The sequence below is a fragment of the Mesoplodon bidens genome, assembly GCF_964165515.1.
Source record: "Mesoplodon bidens genome assembly, chromosome: 4".
Classification (NCBI taxonomy): Eukaryota; Metazoa; Chordata; class Mammalia; order Artiodactyla; family Ziphiidae; genus Mesoplodon; species Mesoplodon bidens.
Window position 1 is genome coordinate 53405518 of NC_138160.1, and position 19407 is coordinate 53424924.

Below are 19407 nucleotides of genomic sequence, written 5' to 3' on the forward strand. Positions count from 1 at the left end.
TTTCTAATTTTAATAACGCTACTATATTTCATACTTTATTCTATTTTACTTTACCTGCTCTTTCTTTTTTTCCTACTCTCCCTTCCTCCCTCCCTCCCTCCGCTCCTCCTTTCCTTCTTTCTTTTTCTTTCCTCCCTCCCACCCTTCTTCTTTCCACTTTCTTTTTCTTTCCTTCCTCCCTCCCTCCTGTCTTTCTTCCTTTCCTTTCTCCCTCCCTCCCTCCTTTCTTTCCTTCTTTCTTTCCATCCTTCCTCCCTCCCTCCCTCCCTCCTTTCTTTCTTCCTTCCTTCCTTCCTTCCTTTCTTCCCTTCTTCCTTTCTTTCCCTCTCTCTTTCTTTCTTCTACTAATTCTTTCTTTCTACTTTTTCTCCCTGTTACTCTGAGCCGGGTGGATGAAAGGCTCTTGGTGCTGCAGCCAGGAGCCAGTGCTGTGCCTCTGAAGTGGGAGAGCCAACTTCAGGACACGGGTCCACAACAGACCTCCCAGCTCCACATAATATCAAGCAGCAAAAATCTCCCAGAGATCTCCATCCCAACACCAGCACCCAGCTTCAGTCAACGACCAGCAAGCTACAGTGCAGGTCACCCTATGCCAAGCAACTAGCAAGGCAGGAACACAACCCCACCCATTAGCAGAGAGGCTACCTAAAAACATAATAAGGCCATAGGCACCCCAAAACACACCACCAGACGTGGACCTGTCCACCAGAAAGACAAGATCGAGCCTCAACCACCAGAGCACAGGAATTAGTCCCCCCCACCAGGAAGCCTACACAACCTACTGAAACAACCTTAGCCACTGGGGTCAGACACCAAAAACAACGGGAACTACGAATCTGCAGCCGGCAAAAAGGAGACCCCAAACACAGTAACATAAGCAAAATGAGAAGGCAGAAAAACACACAGCAGGTGAAGGAGCAAGATAAACACCTACCAGACCTAACAAATGAAGAGGTAATAGGCAGTCTACCTGAAAAAGAATTCAGAATAATGATAGTAAAGCTGATCCAAGATTCTATTTCCATGATCCATAATCTTGGAAATAGAATAGACAACATGCAAGAAACAGTTAACAAGGACCTAGAAGAACTAAAGATGAATCAAGCATCGATGAAAAACACAATAAATGAAATGAAAAATACTCTAGATGGGATCAATAGCAGAATAACTGAGGCAGAAGAACGGATAAGTGAGGTGGAAGATAAAATAGTGGAAATAACTGATGCAGAGCAAAATAAAGAAAAAAGAATGAAAAGAACAGAGGAGAGTCTCAGAGATCTCTGGGACAACATTAAACGCACCAACATTCGAATTATAGGGGTTCCAGAAGAAGAAGAGAAAAAGAAAGGGACTGAGAAAATATTTGAAGAGATTATAGTTGAAAACTTCCCTAATTTGGGAAAGGAAATAGTTAATCAAGTCCAGGAGGCACAGAGAGTCCCATACAGAATAAATCCAAGGAGAAATACACCAAGACACATATTAATCAAACTGTCAAAAATTAAACACAAAGAAATCATATTAAAAGCAGCAAGGCAAAAACAACAAATAACACACAAGGGAATCCCCATAAGGTTAACAGCTGATCTCTCAGCAGAAACCCTACAAGCCAGAAGGGAGTGGCAGGACATAATTAAAGTGATGAAGGAGAGAAACCTGCAACCTAGATTACTCTACCCAGCAAGGATCTCATTCAGATTTGATGGAGAAATTAAAACCTTTACAGACAAGCAAAAGCTGAGAGAGTTCAGCACCACCAAACCAGCTTTACAACAAATGCTAAAGGAACTTCTCTAGGCAAGAAACACAACAGAAGGAATATACCTACAATAACGAACCCAAAGCAATTAAGGAAATGGGAATAGGAACATACATATCAATAATTACCTTAAATGTAAATGGACTAAATGCTCCCACCAAAAGACACAGAGTGGCTGAATGGATACAAAAACAAGACCCATATATATGCTGTCTACAAGAGACCCACTTCAGACCTAGAGACACATACAGATTGAAAGTAAAGGGATGGAAAAAGATATTCCATGCAAATGGAAATAAAAAGAAAGCTGGAGTAGCAATTCTTATATCAGACAAAATAGACTTTAAAATAAAGACTATTAGAAGAGACAAGGAAGGACACTACATAACGATAAAGGGATCGATCCAAGAAGAAGATATAACAATTGTAAATATTTATGCACCCAACATAGGAGCACCTCAATACATAAGGCAAATACTAACAGCCATAAAAGGGGAAATCGACAGTAACACACTCATAGTAGGGGACTTTAACACCCCACTTTCACCAATGGACAGATCATCCAAAATGAAAATAAATAAGGAAACACAAGCTTTAAATGATACATTAAACGAGATGGACTTAGTTGATATTTATAGGACATTCCATCCAAAAACAACAGAATACACATTTTTCTCAAGTGCTCATGGAACATTCTCCAGGATAGATCATATCTTGGGTCACAAATCAAGCCTCGGTAATTTTAAGAAAATTGAAATTGTATCAAGTATCTTCTCCGACCACAATGCTATGAGACTAGACATCAATTACAGGAAAAGATGTGTAAAAAATACAAACACATGGAGGCTAAACAATACACTACTCAATAACGAAGTGATCACTGAAGAAATCAAAGAGGAAATTAAAAAATACCTAGAAACAAATGACAATGGAGACACGACGACCCAAAACCTATGGGACGCAGCAAAAGCAGTTCTAAGGGGGAAGTTTATAGCAATACAATCCCACCTTAAGAAACAGGAAGCATTTCGAGTAAACAACCTGACCCTGCACCTAAAGCAATTAGAGAAAGAAGAACAAAAATACCCCAAAGCTAGCAGAAGGAAAGAAATCATAAAGATCAGATCAGAAATAAATGAAAAAGAAATGAAGGAAACGATAGCAAAGATCAACCAAACTAAAAGCTGGTTCTTTGAGAAGATAAACAAAATTGACAAACCATTAGCCAGACTCATCAAGAAAAAAAGGGAGAAGACTCAAATCAATAGAATTAGAAATGAAAAAGGAGAAGTAACAACTGACACTGCAGAAATACAAAAGATTATGAGAGATTACTATAAGCAACTCTATTCCAATAAAATGGACAACCTGGAAGAAATGGACACATTCTTAGAAATGCACAACCTGCCAAGACTGACTCAGGAAGAAATAGAAAATATGAATAGACCAATCACAAGCACTGAAATTGAAACTGTGATTAAAAATCTTCCATCAAACAAAAGCCCAGGACCAGATGGCTTCACAGGTGAATTCTATCAAACATTTAGAGAAGAGCTAACACCTATCCTTCTCAAACTCTTCCAAAATATAGCAGAGGGAGGAACACTCCCAAACTCATTCTACGAGGCCGACATCACCTTGATACCAAAACCAGGCAAGGATGTCACAAAGAAAGAAAACTACAGGCCAATATCACTGATGAACATAGATGCAAAAATCCTCAACAAAATACTAGCAAACAGAATCCAAGAGCACATTAAAAGGATCATACACCATGATCAAGTGGGGTTTATCCCAGGAATGCAAGGATTCTTCAATATACGCAAATCAATCAATGTAATACACCATATTAACAAGTTGAAGGAGAAAAACCATATGATCATCTCAATAGATGCAGAGAAAGCTTTCGACAAAATTCAACACCCATTTATGATAAAAACCCTGCAGAAAGTAGGTATAGAGGGATCTTTCCTCAACATAATAAAGGCCATATATGACAAACCCACAGCCAACATTGTCCTCAATGGTGAAAAACTGAAACCATTTCCACTAAGATCAGGAACAAGACAAGGCTGCCCACTCTCACCACTCTTATTCAACATAGTTTTGGAAGTTTTAGCCACAGCAATCAGAGAAGAAAAGGAAATAAAAGGAATCCAAATTGGAAAAGAAGAAGTAAAGCTGTCACTGTTTGCAGATGACATGATACTATACATAGAGAATCCTAAAGATGCTACCGAAAAACTACTAGAGCTAATCAATGAATTTGGTAAAGTAGCAGGATATAAAATTAATGTACAGAAATCTCTGGCATTCCTATACACTAATGATGAAAAATCTGAAAATGAAATCAAGAAAACACTCCCATTTACCATCGCAACAAAAAGAATAAAATATCTAGGAATAAACCTACCTAAGGAGACAAAAGACCTGTATGCAGAAAACTATAAGACACTGATGAAAGAAATTAAAGATGATACAAATAGATGGAGAGATATACCATGCTCCTGGATTGGAAGAATCAATATTGTGAAAATGACTCTACTACCGAAAGCAATCTACAGATTCAATGCAATCCCTATCAAACTACCAATGGCATTTTTCACAGAACTAGAACAAAAAATTTCAAAATTTGTTTGGAAAAACAAAAGGCCCCGAATAGCTAAAGCAATCTTGAGAACGAAAAACGGAGCTGGAGGAATCAGGCTCCCTGACTTCAGACTATACTACAAAGCTACAGTAATTAAGACAGTCTGGTACTGGCATAAAAACAGAAAGATAGATCAGTGGATCAGGATAGAAAGCCCAGAGATAAACCCACGCACATATGGCCAACTTATCTTTGATAAAGGAGGCAGGAATGTACAGTGGAGAAAGGACAGCCTCTTCAATAAGTGGTGCTGGGAAAACTGGACAGGGACATGTAAAAGTTTGAGATTAGATCATTCCCTAGCACCATACACAAAAATAAGCTCAAAATGGATTAAAGACTTAAATGTAAGGCCAGAAACTATCAAACTCTTAGAGGAAAACATAGGTAGAACACTCTATGACATAAATCACAGCAAGATCCTTTTGGACCCACCTCCTAGAGAAATGGAAATAAAAACAAAGATAAACAAATGGGACCTAATGAAACTTCAAAGCTTTTGCACAGCAAAGGAAACCATAAAGAAGACCAAAAGACAACCCTCAGAATGGGAGAAAATATTTGCAAATGAAGCAACTGACAAAGGATTAATCTCCAAAATTTATAAACAGCTCATGCAGCTCAATAGCAAAAAAACAGACAACCCAATCCAAAAATGGGCAGAAGACTTAAATAGGCATTTCTCCAAAGAAGATATACAGACTGCCAACAAACACATGAAAGAATGCTCAACATCATTAATCATTAGAGAAATGCAAATCAAAACTACAATGAGATATCATCTCACACCAGTCAGAATGGCCATCATCAAGGAATCTAGAAACAATAAATGCTGGAGAGGGTGTGGAGAAAAGGGAACACTCTTGCACTGCTGGTGGGAATGTGAATTGGTACAGCCACTATGGAGAACGGTATGGAGGTTCCTTAAAAAACTACAAATAGAACTACCATATGACCCAGCAATCCCACTACTGGGCATATACCCTGAGAAAACCATAATTCAAAAAGAGACATGTACCAAAATGTTCATTGCAGCTCTATTCACAATAGCCCGGAGCTGGAAACAACCTAAGTGTCCATCATCGGATGAATGGATAAAGAAGATGTGGCACATATATACAATGGAATATTACTCAGCCATAAAAAGAAACGAAACTGAGCTATTTGTAATGAGGTGGATAGACCTAGAGTCTGTCATACAGAGTGAAGTTAGTCAGAAAGAGAAAGACAAATACCGTATGCTAACACATATATACGGAATTTAAAAAAAAATGTCATGAAGAACCTAGGGGCAAAACGAGAATAAAGACACAGACCTACTTGAGAATGGACTTGAGGATATGGGGAGGGGGAAGGGTAAGCTGTGACAAAGCGAAAGAGAGGCATGGACATATATACACTACCAAACGTAAGGTAGATAGATAGTGGGAAGCAGCCGCAGAGCACAGGGAGATCAGCTCGGTGCTTTGTGACCGCCTGGAGGGGTGGGATGGGGAGGGTGGGAGGGAGGGAGATGCATGAGGGAAGGGATGTGGGAACAGATGTATATGTATGACTGATTCACTTTGTTATAAAGCAGAAACTAATTTAAAAAAAAAAAAAAAAAAAAAAAAAAAAAAGAAACAATTTACAGTTTCTACTGAGCATATAAAACAGTGTCTATGAGGATACAGTGATGGCTGTAATAAAATCTCCATCATCAAGATTACTATATTCTACTGTGAGACAGATACGTTCATCTATAATAATAATGAAGTATGAAATAATGTGCATAAAATAAGAAAAATAACGTGACTTCCTAATAGCAATGGAAATTAGGCAATTTCAAGAGGGTAAATGGACCTTGAATTCTTCTTGGGAACATTAAATTAATTCACCATTAATTTGTTTACAAAAATATAAGACTAAAAATAAGAATCTTACTTTCAGGAGTTTCTTTCTGCCATTGACTGAGTTCAGCAGTCAAACATTTCACTTGCATAATTAATAATGACAGCTATTTTAAAAAAAAAGAACAAGAGAATAAAACAAAGTCATTTCTTGCATAATATTCATATTTATTCATAGACAAAAGTGTAGACAGTCTTAATACTTTAACACAAGTTCCTAACATAAATGGTTAACATAATAGCAATCTAAACTATAAAAAATTATCACTCCTAACAGAATTTTCCTTTAAATGGCTTATAAATTGCCATTACACCAGCAATACAGTATTAAAAATGATCAATTCTAACTTCACCATTCAACCTAAAAATACCTAAGTACATTAAGTTTATTCCCTAAATTAATATTTTTTAAAAAAAAGAATGTTACTTCTTACCAACATTTTTTAAACAAATTTGCTTTAAATATGCTTTTTTTTCCTTTCTATGCACTTTCAGAAAAATTGCAAATATGTTTAGCTGAGCAGTTAAAAATAAGTTTAAATATCAATACATACATAAAGACAATTATAAAATGAGACTGGTTCCACAAATCACATATAAAAACCAGTTTTACTACACAATAGTTTGTAAACTGTGTACCCCTTTAGCCAAAAATAAATTAGGATAAATGTTTCTAATATTAGGTGATTCCAATCATTGTAAATTTGATAATTATAAATCTGTGTGATAAATCTGTTGCCTGATTAGACCATAAAATTAAAACTTATGTATGCTTAAATTTCAGAACATTTTTTACCTCCTCTATATAATTTTATACATAGACAAACAGATCAAAAATTCACATTTCAAAAATGCAATAGCGGGCCTCCCTGGTGGCGCAGTGGTTGAGAGTCCGCCTGCCGATGCAGGGGATACAGGTTCGTGCCCCGGTCTGGGAGGATCCCATATGCCGCGGAGCGGCTGGGCCCGTGAGCCATGGCCTCTGGGCCTGCGCGTCCGGAGCCTGTGCTCCGCAACGGGAGAGGCCACAACAGTGAGAGGCCCACGTACAGCAAAAAGAAAAAAAAAAAAAAAAAAAAAAAAATGCAATAGGTATTCCTGTAATATTTATACTAAAAGGACACCAAGTACTCTTTTATAACAAATTTTTATGATGCAGAGCGGGGAGCTCAAAGACCCTGCTCTGGATCATAACACTGGCTGTTGAACAGTCAGAGAAAAAAACCTAGTCTCTTTGAAAGATTTATATAATTATATAAAAATGCATTTACAGGTATTAAAAATTTTACCAAAAAAGAGTTTAACATTATTTTCCTAGAGATAATTAAATAAGAATGTAAAAAGGTTTTTTTGTGAACTATACAGTGATTTATAAATGTTAATTATTATTATTATTACTAGAAAAGGATAACAAATACTTAAAAAGTACTATTTAAACTAGGCAAAACTATCATAATGATAAGGTATCTATATCACCTTTCCTGAACATATTAGATTGAAATATATAAAATTACTGATACTTATTTTTGAACCTATTAAAAAACTATAATTTAACCTCATACTATACTGATGAAACTCAGCTCTTACCTTCTAAAGCCCAGCTAAAGCAAACACCCAAATTATTTCTGATACTGATATAAAATTAAACCCTTTCTGAAAAAGAAAATAACAGTAGTATTTCTAAAGTGATTTAAACACACATATTTGAGAAATCCTGCCATTTTCTCATTTAAATATCTAACTTCTTGCTTTGGAAAATGGATTGAGTTTTAATATTGAAGTTTTGAAGTTAACAGATATGTCAAAAAGAGTTAACAAAGCAAGCCTGAAATTATGCTTAAAGGCCTGCTTGGAAGGCTGGCCCTTTGCTGGCATCTGGCTTCAGAAGGTTCCCGCCAACCTAACTCACAAGAGTGGCTCTCTGTGCCTAAAGCGTGAGAAAATACAATTCATGCTAAACGCCTGCTTTCCTCCTGAGAGTCTGGTATTTTGATAACTGCTAGGCAAGGGGTGCCTATGTGACTACCCCCCACAAAAAACTTTGGGCTCTGAGTCTCTAATGAGGTTCCCTGGTAGACAACATTTCACACTCATTGTCACAACTCATTGGGGTAATTAAGTATGTCTTGTGTGACTCCACTGGGAAAGGCTCCTGAAAGCTTGTGCCTGGTTTCCTCTGAACTTCAACCCATGCTTCTTTTCCCTTTGCTGATGTTACTCTGTATCATTTCAGTGCAATAAATCCCAGCCATGAGTATGACTAGGAGTACTGTGAGTGTTCCTAGAGAATCATCAAACCTGGGAGGAATATTAGGGATCTCTAACAAAATAGGAAAAGACATTTTGTGGATTCTTTAGATAATGTTATTATTGACTATCTCAGGATACTGATTATTTACAACTACATAAGCACTTCCCTCAAAACCAAGTGTTTGGCTTACTGCCTGAAAATCATTCAGGAAAATTACAGGCTTCATCCCTAGTGACTCTGATTCAGTAGGTCTCAATTTCTACAACATAAGAACCATATTTCCCAAGGAAACCAGATAATTATTTATTTATTGTACAATATTTTTCCAAATAAAATATTTAGTTTTACCCTGTACAAAAGAACACTATTTATTTATTGATGGATAAAAAGCTTTTTTACAAAAGATGGCTTAATTTTTTTATCACCAATTTTTAAAGATCTGGTGTAATAGGCACTTCCAAAAGTGACAAATTAGTTTTTTCCTCTTTCTCTCTCATTCTCATTTATTACTGAGTATTATTATGCTCATAGATTTTTATGTTTTCACATCATTATTTTCAATTGAAGCCAGTATTTCTTTTAATGCTCACATGATACTAAATTTGAACAGCCAAGTGCCTTTAATTGGTTCCAATGTCTTTTGACATGCTCCCACTAGTTCTGGAGAACTTTCATTGGAATTATTTGAATATTTAAATCTGTTCTTAGAATTTTTATCACTAAAACATTTTTAACTTTTTATATGGTCAAATGCATCTAAGTTTTCTTTTACCGTGTCTAAATTTCTATTATCAGCCAAGACATTTTCCCTGGTCTCTAACTAGATTGCACAAATAGTCTCCAGCTTTTCTTGTAAGATTTTCATAGCAATTCATCCAGAATTTATGTTTATATAATGAAAGATAGAAGTCCAATTTTATTTTCTCCCAGATGGATATACAGTTGTACCACTATCATTTATTAACTAATTCATCCCTTTCCCAAAGATTGGAACTATCATCTTTGTCATATTTTAAATTCTTAATCTGTTGCACTGAACCACTGGTGTATCTCTAAACCAATTCCATAGGTCTTTGCATTTTGAAATGAATATTTTAATCCTTTTTTAAACTTAGGGTAAAATCAGTTAAGATTCCACACAGACAGTAAAATAACTGTGGCTACTGCACCTAACACAAAGTACGACAGTCTTTGTTGTAATTTTTAACACGGTATCATAATAGCAGCCAATGAGTAATTCACTCAAAGTTGAATGTATGTGTAGTTGTTAAAAGATAAATAATAAAGAATTTATTTATAACAGATTATTCAAAAAGTTTTTAGAATACTCCTCTTAAATCAGAAAGAGTAGCAAATTTTCCAAATCATTAAGCATACAGGTATTAACAAAGCTATTATACTTGGCATAAATATAGATGACACACTTCTTATCTAAAACAATAAATTCCACTTACCTACTTTTCGGAAGAACAAAAAGAATCATACCTGAGCATTTGAATCAGTGAGTGTCTCAGTTCCAACAAGCGATAATTTGTTCTGACACTTGATTTAAAAAGTAAAGAAAAACAAGTCACACACTATACACCACAAACAATTCCTTTTCCTTGTCCTTTTATACCAATGTAATATTCCTCTAAAACAATATACAATAAAACAATATTTATCTGCTATACGAGAAGAGTTTGTTTAAATTCTTTACTTCCTAAGCAAGAGGATCAGGAAGGCAGCCAAATAGGACCCAACGTGAACGCATCAAAAGTAAAAGTGGGGCTTCCCTGGTGGCGCAGTGGTTGGGAGTCCGCCTGCCGATGCAGGGGACGTGGGTTCGTGCCCGGGTCTGGGAGGATCCCACATGACACGGAGCGCCTGGGCCCGTGAGCCATGGCTGCTGAGCCTGCGCGTCCGGAGCCTGTGCTCCGCAATGGGAGAGGCCACAAAAGTGAGAGGCCCGCATACCGCAAAACAAAAAAGTAAAAGTGGATGCTTAACTCAACACAGAATGAAAAGATGAGCATAGGAAAAACAAAAACAAAAATTAGTAGCTAGGGTGAATTAGAAACTAGATAATGGAAAAATGGGAAATAAAAGAACAAGGGGGAAAACATTACAGAAAGATAACAAAAGAGGTAAGAAGATAGTTAAGATCATAAGAAAATAAAGCCATCAGGAGACATTCCTACTATGCCATTAAAAAAAATCCATAATTGTTAATAGTGATTATATCTGAGTAAAAAAATGGGCAATTTAAATTTTATTTGTGCTTATTTCTAGGTGCAGTATTTTTCCATCAAAAGAAAATTTCAGTTTTTTATTCAAATTTCTATATTGAAAAAATTTCAAAAGCAATACAATTTATCTTGAAAATACAATAATGATACAGAGTACCAAGGATATATGTTAAAAAAAATTTTTTTTTAAGAAAAAAAGCCCACTAAAGATTGCCAAAGCAATCTTTAGAACGAAAAATGGAGCTGGAAGAATCAGGCTCCCTGACTTCAGACTATACTACAAAGCTACAGTAATCAAGACAGTATGGTACTGGCACAAAAACAGAAAGATAGATCAATGGAACAGGATAGAAAGCCCAGAGATAAACCCACGCACATATGGTCAACTTATCTTTGATAAAGGAGGCAGGAATGTACAGTGGAGAAAGGACAGTCTCTTCAATAAGTGGTGCTGGGAAAACTGGACAGGGACATGTAAAAGTATGAGTTTAGGTCACTCCCTAACACCATACACAAAAATAAGCTCAAAATGGATTAAAGACCTAAATGTAAGGCCAGACACTATCAAACTCTTAGAGGAAAACATAGGCAGAACACTCTATGACATAAATCACAGCAAGATCCTTTTGGACCCACCTCCTAGAGAAATGGAAATAAAGACAAAAATAAACACATGGGACCTAATGAAACTGAAAAGCTTTTGCACAGCAAAGAAAACCATAAACAAGACCGAAAGACAACCCTCAGAATGGGAGAAAATATTTGCAAATGAAGCAACTGACAAAGGATTAATCTCCAAAATTTATAAGCAGCTCATGCAGCTCAATAACAAAAAAACAAACAACCCAATCCAAAAATGGGCAGAAGACTTAAATAGACATTTCTCCACAGAAGATATACAGACTGCCAACAAACACATGAAAGGATGCTCAACATCTTTAGTCATTAGAGAAATGCAAATCAAAACTACAATGAGGTATCACCTCACACCAGTCAGAATGGCCATCATCAAAAAATCTAGAAACAATAAATGCTGGAGAGGGTGTGGAAAAAAAGGAACACTCTTGCACTGCTGGTGGGAATGTGAATTGGTACAGCCACTATGGAGAACGGTATGGAGGTTCCTTAAAAAACTACAAATAGAACTACCATATGACCCAGCAATCCCACTACTGGGCATATACTCTGAGAAAACCATAATTCAAAAAGAGTCATGTACCAAAATGTTCATAGCAGCCCTATTTACAATAGCCAGGACGTGGAAGCAACCTAGGTGTCCATCATTGGATGAATGGCTAAAGAAGATGTGGCACATATATACAATGGAATATTACTCAGCCATAAAAAGAAATGAAACTGAGCTATTTGTAATGAGGTGGATGGACCTAGAGTCTGTCATACAGAGTGAAGTAACTCAGAAAGAGAAAGACAAATATTGTATGCTGACACATATATATGGAATTTAAGAAAAAAAATGTCATGAAGAACATAGGGGTAAGACAGGAATAAAGACACAGACCTACTAGAGAATGGACTTGAGGATATGGGGAGGGGGAAGGGTAAGCTGTGACAAAGTGAAAGAGCGGCCTGGACATATATACAGTACCAAACGTAAGGTAGATAGCTAGTGGGAAGCAGCCGCATAGCACAGGGAGATCAGCTCGGTGCTTTGTGACCGCCTGGAGGGGTGGGATAGGGAGGGTGGGAGGGAGACGCAAAAGAGAGGGGATATGGGAACATATGTATATGTATAACTGATTAAATTTGTTATAAAGCAGAAAAAATAAATAAATAAATTTTTTAAAAAATCCTTAATTGTTAATAGTGATTATATCTGAGTAAAAAAATGGGCAATTTAAATTTTATTTGTGCTTATTTCTAGGTGCAGTATTTTTCCATCAAAAGAAAATTTGAGTTTTTAATTCAAATTTCTATATTGAAAAAATTTCAAAATCAATACAAATTATCTTGAAAATACAGTAATGATACAGAGTACCAAGGATATATGTTAAAAAAAATTTTTTTTAAAGAAAAAAAACCCACTAACCTGCCTTAATCTGAAACCTTACTGGGAAGAATAGGATGTAAAAAAATGTCTGTGGCCTATATTATACATTACATTATTTTAAGTAAAACAAATTTTTACCAGCATACTATAGTGCACCAGAAGTGATTCTACCCCAGTAACTCAGAAAATGTACATACAGTTCAAACACAACATTTTCTAAATTAATTCATATTTTCACTTAAACTCCGTAAGTATGTGTTCTCCCTCTTTATATTCTCTATCTTGGGAAATAACCTCACCAACCACTCAATGGCCCAAACCAGGAACCTGAAACTATCTGTAATTCCCCCTCCCCATTTCACAACAATTAACCTCCAGGTCCTTTTAGTCCAAACTTCTTAGCATCTCTTGAATCCACTTTTCTATTTGCAATGACAAGACTTAGGCTTCAGTACTTCTTACAGGACTACTACTAGAGACTCCTAAATATTCTTTCTTTGTATAGTCTCACTCTTCTGCATTCCATCTTCTTCAAAACCACCAGTTATTTTCTCAATCAAGATATCTCATCAGGTCACTTTATGTTTATAATCCTTTAATCATTCCCCATAATATACATTCAACAAAATCCTTCATGTGTTGCCCCTAATTACCTCTCCAGTCTCACTCTACATATCCTTCTTCTCCTAATTTACATGTCATACTATTCTACTTAGAGTTCTCTAAAATCTCCCAACATTTATATATTTTGTTCTTTCTGCTTTGTATACCTCTTCCACTTTCACAGGCTAACTCCTATTTATTCTTTAGAAATGAACTCAGGGAGACTTCTGGGGAAGATGGCGGAAGAGTAAGACGCGGAGATCACCTTCCTCCCCACAGATACACCAGAAATACAGCTACACGTGGAAAAACTCCTACAGAACACCTACTGTACGCTGGCAGAAGACCTCAGACCTCCCAAAAGGCAAGAAACTCCCCACGTACCTGGGTAGCGCAAAGCAGAGAGATTCCCGCACAGAGGATCGGTGCCAACCGGCACTCACCAGCCCGAGAGGCTTGTCTGCTCACCCGCAGGGGCAGGCAGCGCTGGGAGCTGAGGCTCGGGCTTCAGTTGGAGCGCAGGGAGAGGACTGGGGTTGGCGGGGTGAACACAGCCTGAAGGGGCTAATGCACCACAGCTAGCCGGGAGGGAGTCCGGGAAGAAGTTTGGACCTGCCGAAGAGGCAAGAGACTTTTTCTTCCCTCTTGGTTTCCTGGTGCGAGAGGAGAGGGGATTAAGAGCACTGCTTGGAGGAGCTCCAGAGACGGGCGCGAGCCGTTGCTGAAAGCGCGGACCCCAGAGACGGGCGTGGGGCGCAGGGCCTGCTGCCGCCGCGAGGCCTGTATGTGAGCGCAGGTCACTGTCCACGCCCCCTTTCCGGGAAGCCTGTGCAGCCCGTCACTGCCAGGGTCCCGGGATCCAGGGACGGCTTCCCTGGGAGAACGCACGGCGCGCCTCGGGCTGGTGCAACGTCACGCCGGCCTCTGCTGCTGCAGGCTCCACCCGCACTCCGTGCCCCTCCCTGCCCCCCCCCCGGCCTGAGTGAGCCAGAGTCCCCGAAGCGGCTGCTCCTTTAACCCTGTCCTGTCTGAGCGAAAAACAGACGCCCTCCGGCGAACTACAAGGAGAGGTGGGGCCAAATCCAAAGCTGAGACCCGGGAGCTGTGAGAACAAAGAAGAGAAAGGGAAATCTCTCCCAGCAGCCTCAGAAGCAGCGGATTAAAGCTCCACAATCAACTTGATGTACCCTGCATCTGTGGAATACATGAATAGACAATGAATCATCCCAAATTGAGGAGCCAGGAGTCAGTGCTGTGCCTCTGAGGTGGGAGAGCCAACTTCAGGACACTGGTCCACAAGAAACCTCTCAGCTCCACATAATATCAAATGGCGAAAATCTTCCAGAGATCTTCATCTCAATACCAGAAGCCAGCTTCACTCAACGACCAGCAAGCTACAGTGCTGGACACCCTATGCCAAACAACTAGCAAGACAGGAACACAACCCCACCCATTAGCAGAGAGGCTGCGTAAAATCATAAAAAGTCCACAGACACCCCAAAATAAACCACCAGACGTGGACCTGTCCACCAGAAAGACAAGATCCAGCCTCATCCACCAGAACACAGGCACTAGTCCCCTCCACCAGGAAGCCTACACAACCCACTGAACCAACCTTAGCCACTGGGGACAGACACCAAAAACAACAGGAACTACGAACCTGCAGCCTGCAAAAAGGAGACCCCAAACACAGTAAGATAAGCAAAATGAGAAGACAGAAAAACACACAGCAGGAGAAGGAGCAAGATAAAAACATACCAGACCTAACAAATGAAGAGGAAATAGGCAGTCTACCTGAAAAAGAATTCAGAATAATGATAGTAAAGATGATCCAAGATGCTATTTCCAAGATGCAAAATCTTGGAAATAGAATAGACAAAATGCAAGAAACAGTTAACAAGGACCTAGAAGAACTAAAGATGAATCAAGCATCGATTAAAAACACAATACATGAAATGAAAAGTACTCTAGATGGGATCAATAGCAGAATAACTGAGGCAGAAGAACGGATAAGTGAGGTGGAAGATAAAATAGTGGAAATAACTGCTGCAGAGCAAAATAAAGAAAAAAGAATGAAAAGAACAGAGGACAGTCTCAGAGACCTCTGGGACAACATTAAACCCACCAACATTCGAATTATAGGGGTTCCAGAAAAAGAAGAGAAAAAGAAAGGGACTGAGAAAATATTTGAAGAGATTATAGTTGAAAACTTCCCTAATATAGGAAAGGAAATAGTTAATCAAGTCAAGGAGACACAGAGTCCCATACAGAATAAATCCAAGGAGAAATACGCCAAGACACATATTAATCAAACTGTCAAAAATTAAACACAAAGAAATCATATTAAAAGCAGCAAGGGAAAAACAACAAATAACACAAAAGGGAATCCCCATCAGGTTAACAGCTGATCTCTCAGCAGAAACTCTACAAGCCAGAAGGGAGTGACAGGACATAATTAAAGTGATGAAGGAGAGAAACCTGCAACCAAGACTACTCTACCCAGCAAGGATCTCATTCAAATTTGATGGAGAAATTAAAACCTTTACAGACAAGCAAAAGCTGAGAGAGTTCAGCACCACCAAACCAGCTTTACAACAAATGCTAAAGGAACTTCTCTAGGCAAGAAACACAACAGAAGGAAAATACCTACAATAATGAACCCAAAACAATTAAGGAAATGGGAATAGGAACATACATATCAATAATTACCCTAAATGTATATGGACTAAATCCCACCAAAGACACAGATTGGCTGAAAGGATACAAAAACAAGACCTATATATATGCTGTCTACAAGAGACCCATTTCAGACCTAGAGACACATACAGATTGAAAGTAAGGGGATGGAAAAAGATATTCCATGCAAATAGAAATCAAAAGAAAGCTCGAGTAGCAATTCTTATATCAAGACAAAATAGACTTTAAAATAAAGACTATTAGAAGAGACAAAGAAGGACACTACATAATGATCAAGGGATCGATCCAAGAAGAAGATATAACAATTGTAAATATTTATGCACCCAACATAGGAGCACCTCAATACATAAGGCAAATACTAACAGCCATAAAAGGGGAAATCGACAGTAACACATTCATAGTAGGGGACTTTAACACCCCACTTTCACCAATGGACAGATCATCCAAAATGAAAATAAATAAGGAAACACAAGCTTTAAATGATACATTAAACAAGATGGACTTAATTGATATTTATAGGACATTCCATCCAAAAACAACAGAATACACATTTTTCTCAAGTGCTCATGGAACATTCTCCAGGACAGATCATATCTTGGGTCACAAATCAAGCCTTGGTAAATTTAAGAAAATTGAAATTGTATCAAGTATCTTTTCCAACCACAATGCTATGAAACTAGACATCAATTACAGGAAAAGATCTGTAAGAAATACAAACACATGGAGGCTAAACAATACAGTACTCAATAACGAAGTGAACACTGAAGAAATCAAAGAGGAAATTAAAAAAATACCTAGAAACAAATGACAATGGAGACACGACGACCCAAAACCTATGGGACGCAGCAAAAGCAGTTCTAAGGGGGAAGTTTATAGCAGTACAATTCCACCTTAAGAAACAGGAAACATCTTGAGTAAACAACCTGACCCTGCACCTAAAGCAATTAGAGAAAGAAGAACAAAAAACCCCCAAAGATAGCAGAAGGAAAGAAATCATAAAGATCAGATCAGAAATAAATGAAAAAGAAATGAAGGAAACGATAGCAAAGATCAATAAAACTAAAAGCTGGTTCTTTGAGAAGATAAACAAAATTGATAAACCATTAGCCAGACTCATCAAGAAAAAAAAGGGAGAAGACTCAAATCAATAGAATTAGAAATGAAAAAGGAGAAGTAACAACTGACACTGCAGAAATACAAAAGATCATGAGAGATTACTACAAGCAACTCTATGCCAATAAAATGGACAACCTGGAAGAAATGGACAAATTCTTAGAAATGCACAACCTGCCAAGACTGAATCAGGAAGAAATAGAAAATATGAACGGACCAATCACAAGCACTGAAATTGAAACTGTGATAAAAAATCTTCCAACAAACAGGGCTTCCCTGGTGGCGCAGTGGTTGAGAGTCCGCCTGCTGATGCAGGGGACACGGGTTCGTGCCCCGGTCTGGGAAGATCCCACATGCCGCGGAGAGGCTGGGCCTGTGAGCCATGGCCGCTGAGCCTGCGCGTCCGGAGCCTGTGCCCCGCAACGGGAGAGGCCACAACAGTGAGAGGCCCGCGTACCGCAAAAAAAAAAAAAAAAAAAAAAAAAAAAATCTTCCAACAAACAAAAGCCCAGGACCAGATGGCTTCACAGGCGAATTCTATCAAACATTTAGAGAAGAGCTAACACCTATCCTTCTCAAACTCTTCCAAAATATAGCAGAGGGAGGAACACTCCCAAACTCAGTCTACGAGGCCACCATCACCTTGATACCAAAACCAGGCAAGGATGTCACAAAGAAAGAAAACTACAGGCCAATATCACTGATGAACATAGATGCAAAAATCCTCAACAAAATACTAACAAACAGAATCCAGCAGCACATTAAAAGGATCATACACCATGATCAAGTGGGGTTTATTCCAGGAATGCAAGGATTCTTCAATATACGCAAATCAATCAATGTGATACACCATATTAACAAATTGAAGAAGAAAAACCATATGATCATCTCAACAGATGCAGAGAAAGCTTTCAACAAAATTCAACACCCATTTATGATAAAAACCCTGCAGAAAGTAGGCATAGAGGGAGCTTTCCTCAACATAATAAAGGCCATATATGACAAACCCACAGCCAACATTGTCCTCAATGGTGAAAAACTGAAACCATTTCCACTAAGATCAGGAACAAGACAAGGCTGCCCACTCTCACCACTCTTATTCAACTTAGTTTTGGAAGTTTTAGCCACAGCAATCAGAGAAGAAAAGGAAATAAAAGGAATCCAAATCGGAAAAGAAGAAGTAAAGCTGTCACTGTTTGCAGATGACATGATACTATACATAGAGAATCCTAAAGATGCTACCAGAAAACTACTAGAGCTAATCAATGAATTTGGTAAAGTAGCAGGATACAAAATTAATGCACAGAAATCTCTGGCATTCCTGTACACTAATGATGAAAAATCTGAAAGTGAAATCAAGAAAACACTCCCATTTACCATTGCAACAAAAAGAATAAAATATGTAGGAATAAACCTACCTAAGGAGACAACAGACCTGTATGCAGAAAATTATAAGACACTGATGAAAGAAATTAAAGATGATACAAATAGATGGAGAGATATACCATGCTCCTGGATTGGAAGAATCAATATTGTGAAAATGACTCTACTACCCAAAGCAATCTACAGATTCAATGCAATCCCTATCAAACTACCACTGGCATTTTTCACAGAACTAGAACAAAAATTTCAAAATTTGTTTGGAAAAACAAAAGACCCCGCATAGCCAAAGCAATCTTGAGAACGAAAAACGGAGCTGGAGGAATCAGGCTCCCTGACTTCAGACTATACTACAAAGAAGCTACAGTAATCAAGACAGTGTGGTACTGGCACAAAAACAGAAAGATAGATCAATGGAACAGGATAGAAAGCCCAGAGATAAACCCACGCACATATGGTCAACTTATCTTTGATAAAGGAGGCAGGAATGTACAGTGGAGAAAGGACAGCCTCTTCAATAAGCGGTGCTGGGAAAACTGGACAGGGACATGTAAAAGTATGAGATTAGATCACTCCCTAACACCATACACAAAAATAAGCTCAAAATGGATTAAAGACCTAAATGTAAGGCCAGACACTATCAAACTCTTAGAGGAAAACATAGGCAGAACACTCTATGACATAAATCACAGCAAGATCCTTTTGGACCCACCTCCTAGAGAAATGGAAATAAAAACAAAGATAAACAAATGGGACCTAATGAAACTTCAAAGCTTTTGCACAGCAAAGGAAACCATAAACAAGACCGAAAGACAACCCTCAGAATGGG

General features: G+C 38.1%; 1 protein-coding gene across 1 annotated transcript in view; it reads right to left on the reverse strand.

Annotated features, from left to right (window-relative positions):
- CENPK (centromere protein K) overlaps positions 1-19407 on the reverse strand; it is a 51303-nt gene that overhangs the window by 19871 nt on the left and 12025 nt on the right. Inside the window, exons 4-5 of the mRNA XM_081230810.1 lie at positions 10035-10091; positions 6333-6405 (exon numbers count right to left, since the gene is read on the reverse strand). Of these exons, the coding sequence (XP_081086936.1) occupies positions 6333-6405; positions 10035-10091 (130 nt within the window). The remainder of the gene's footprint in view (positions 1-6332; positions 6406-10034; positions 10092-19407) is intronic.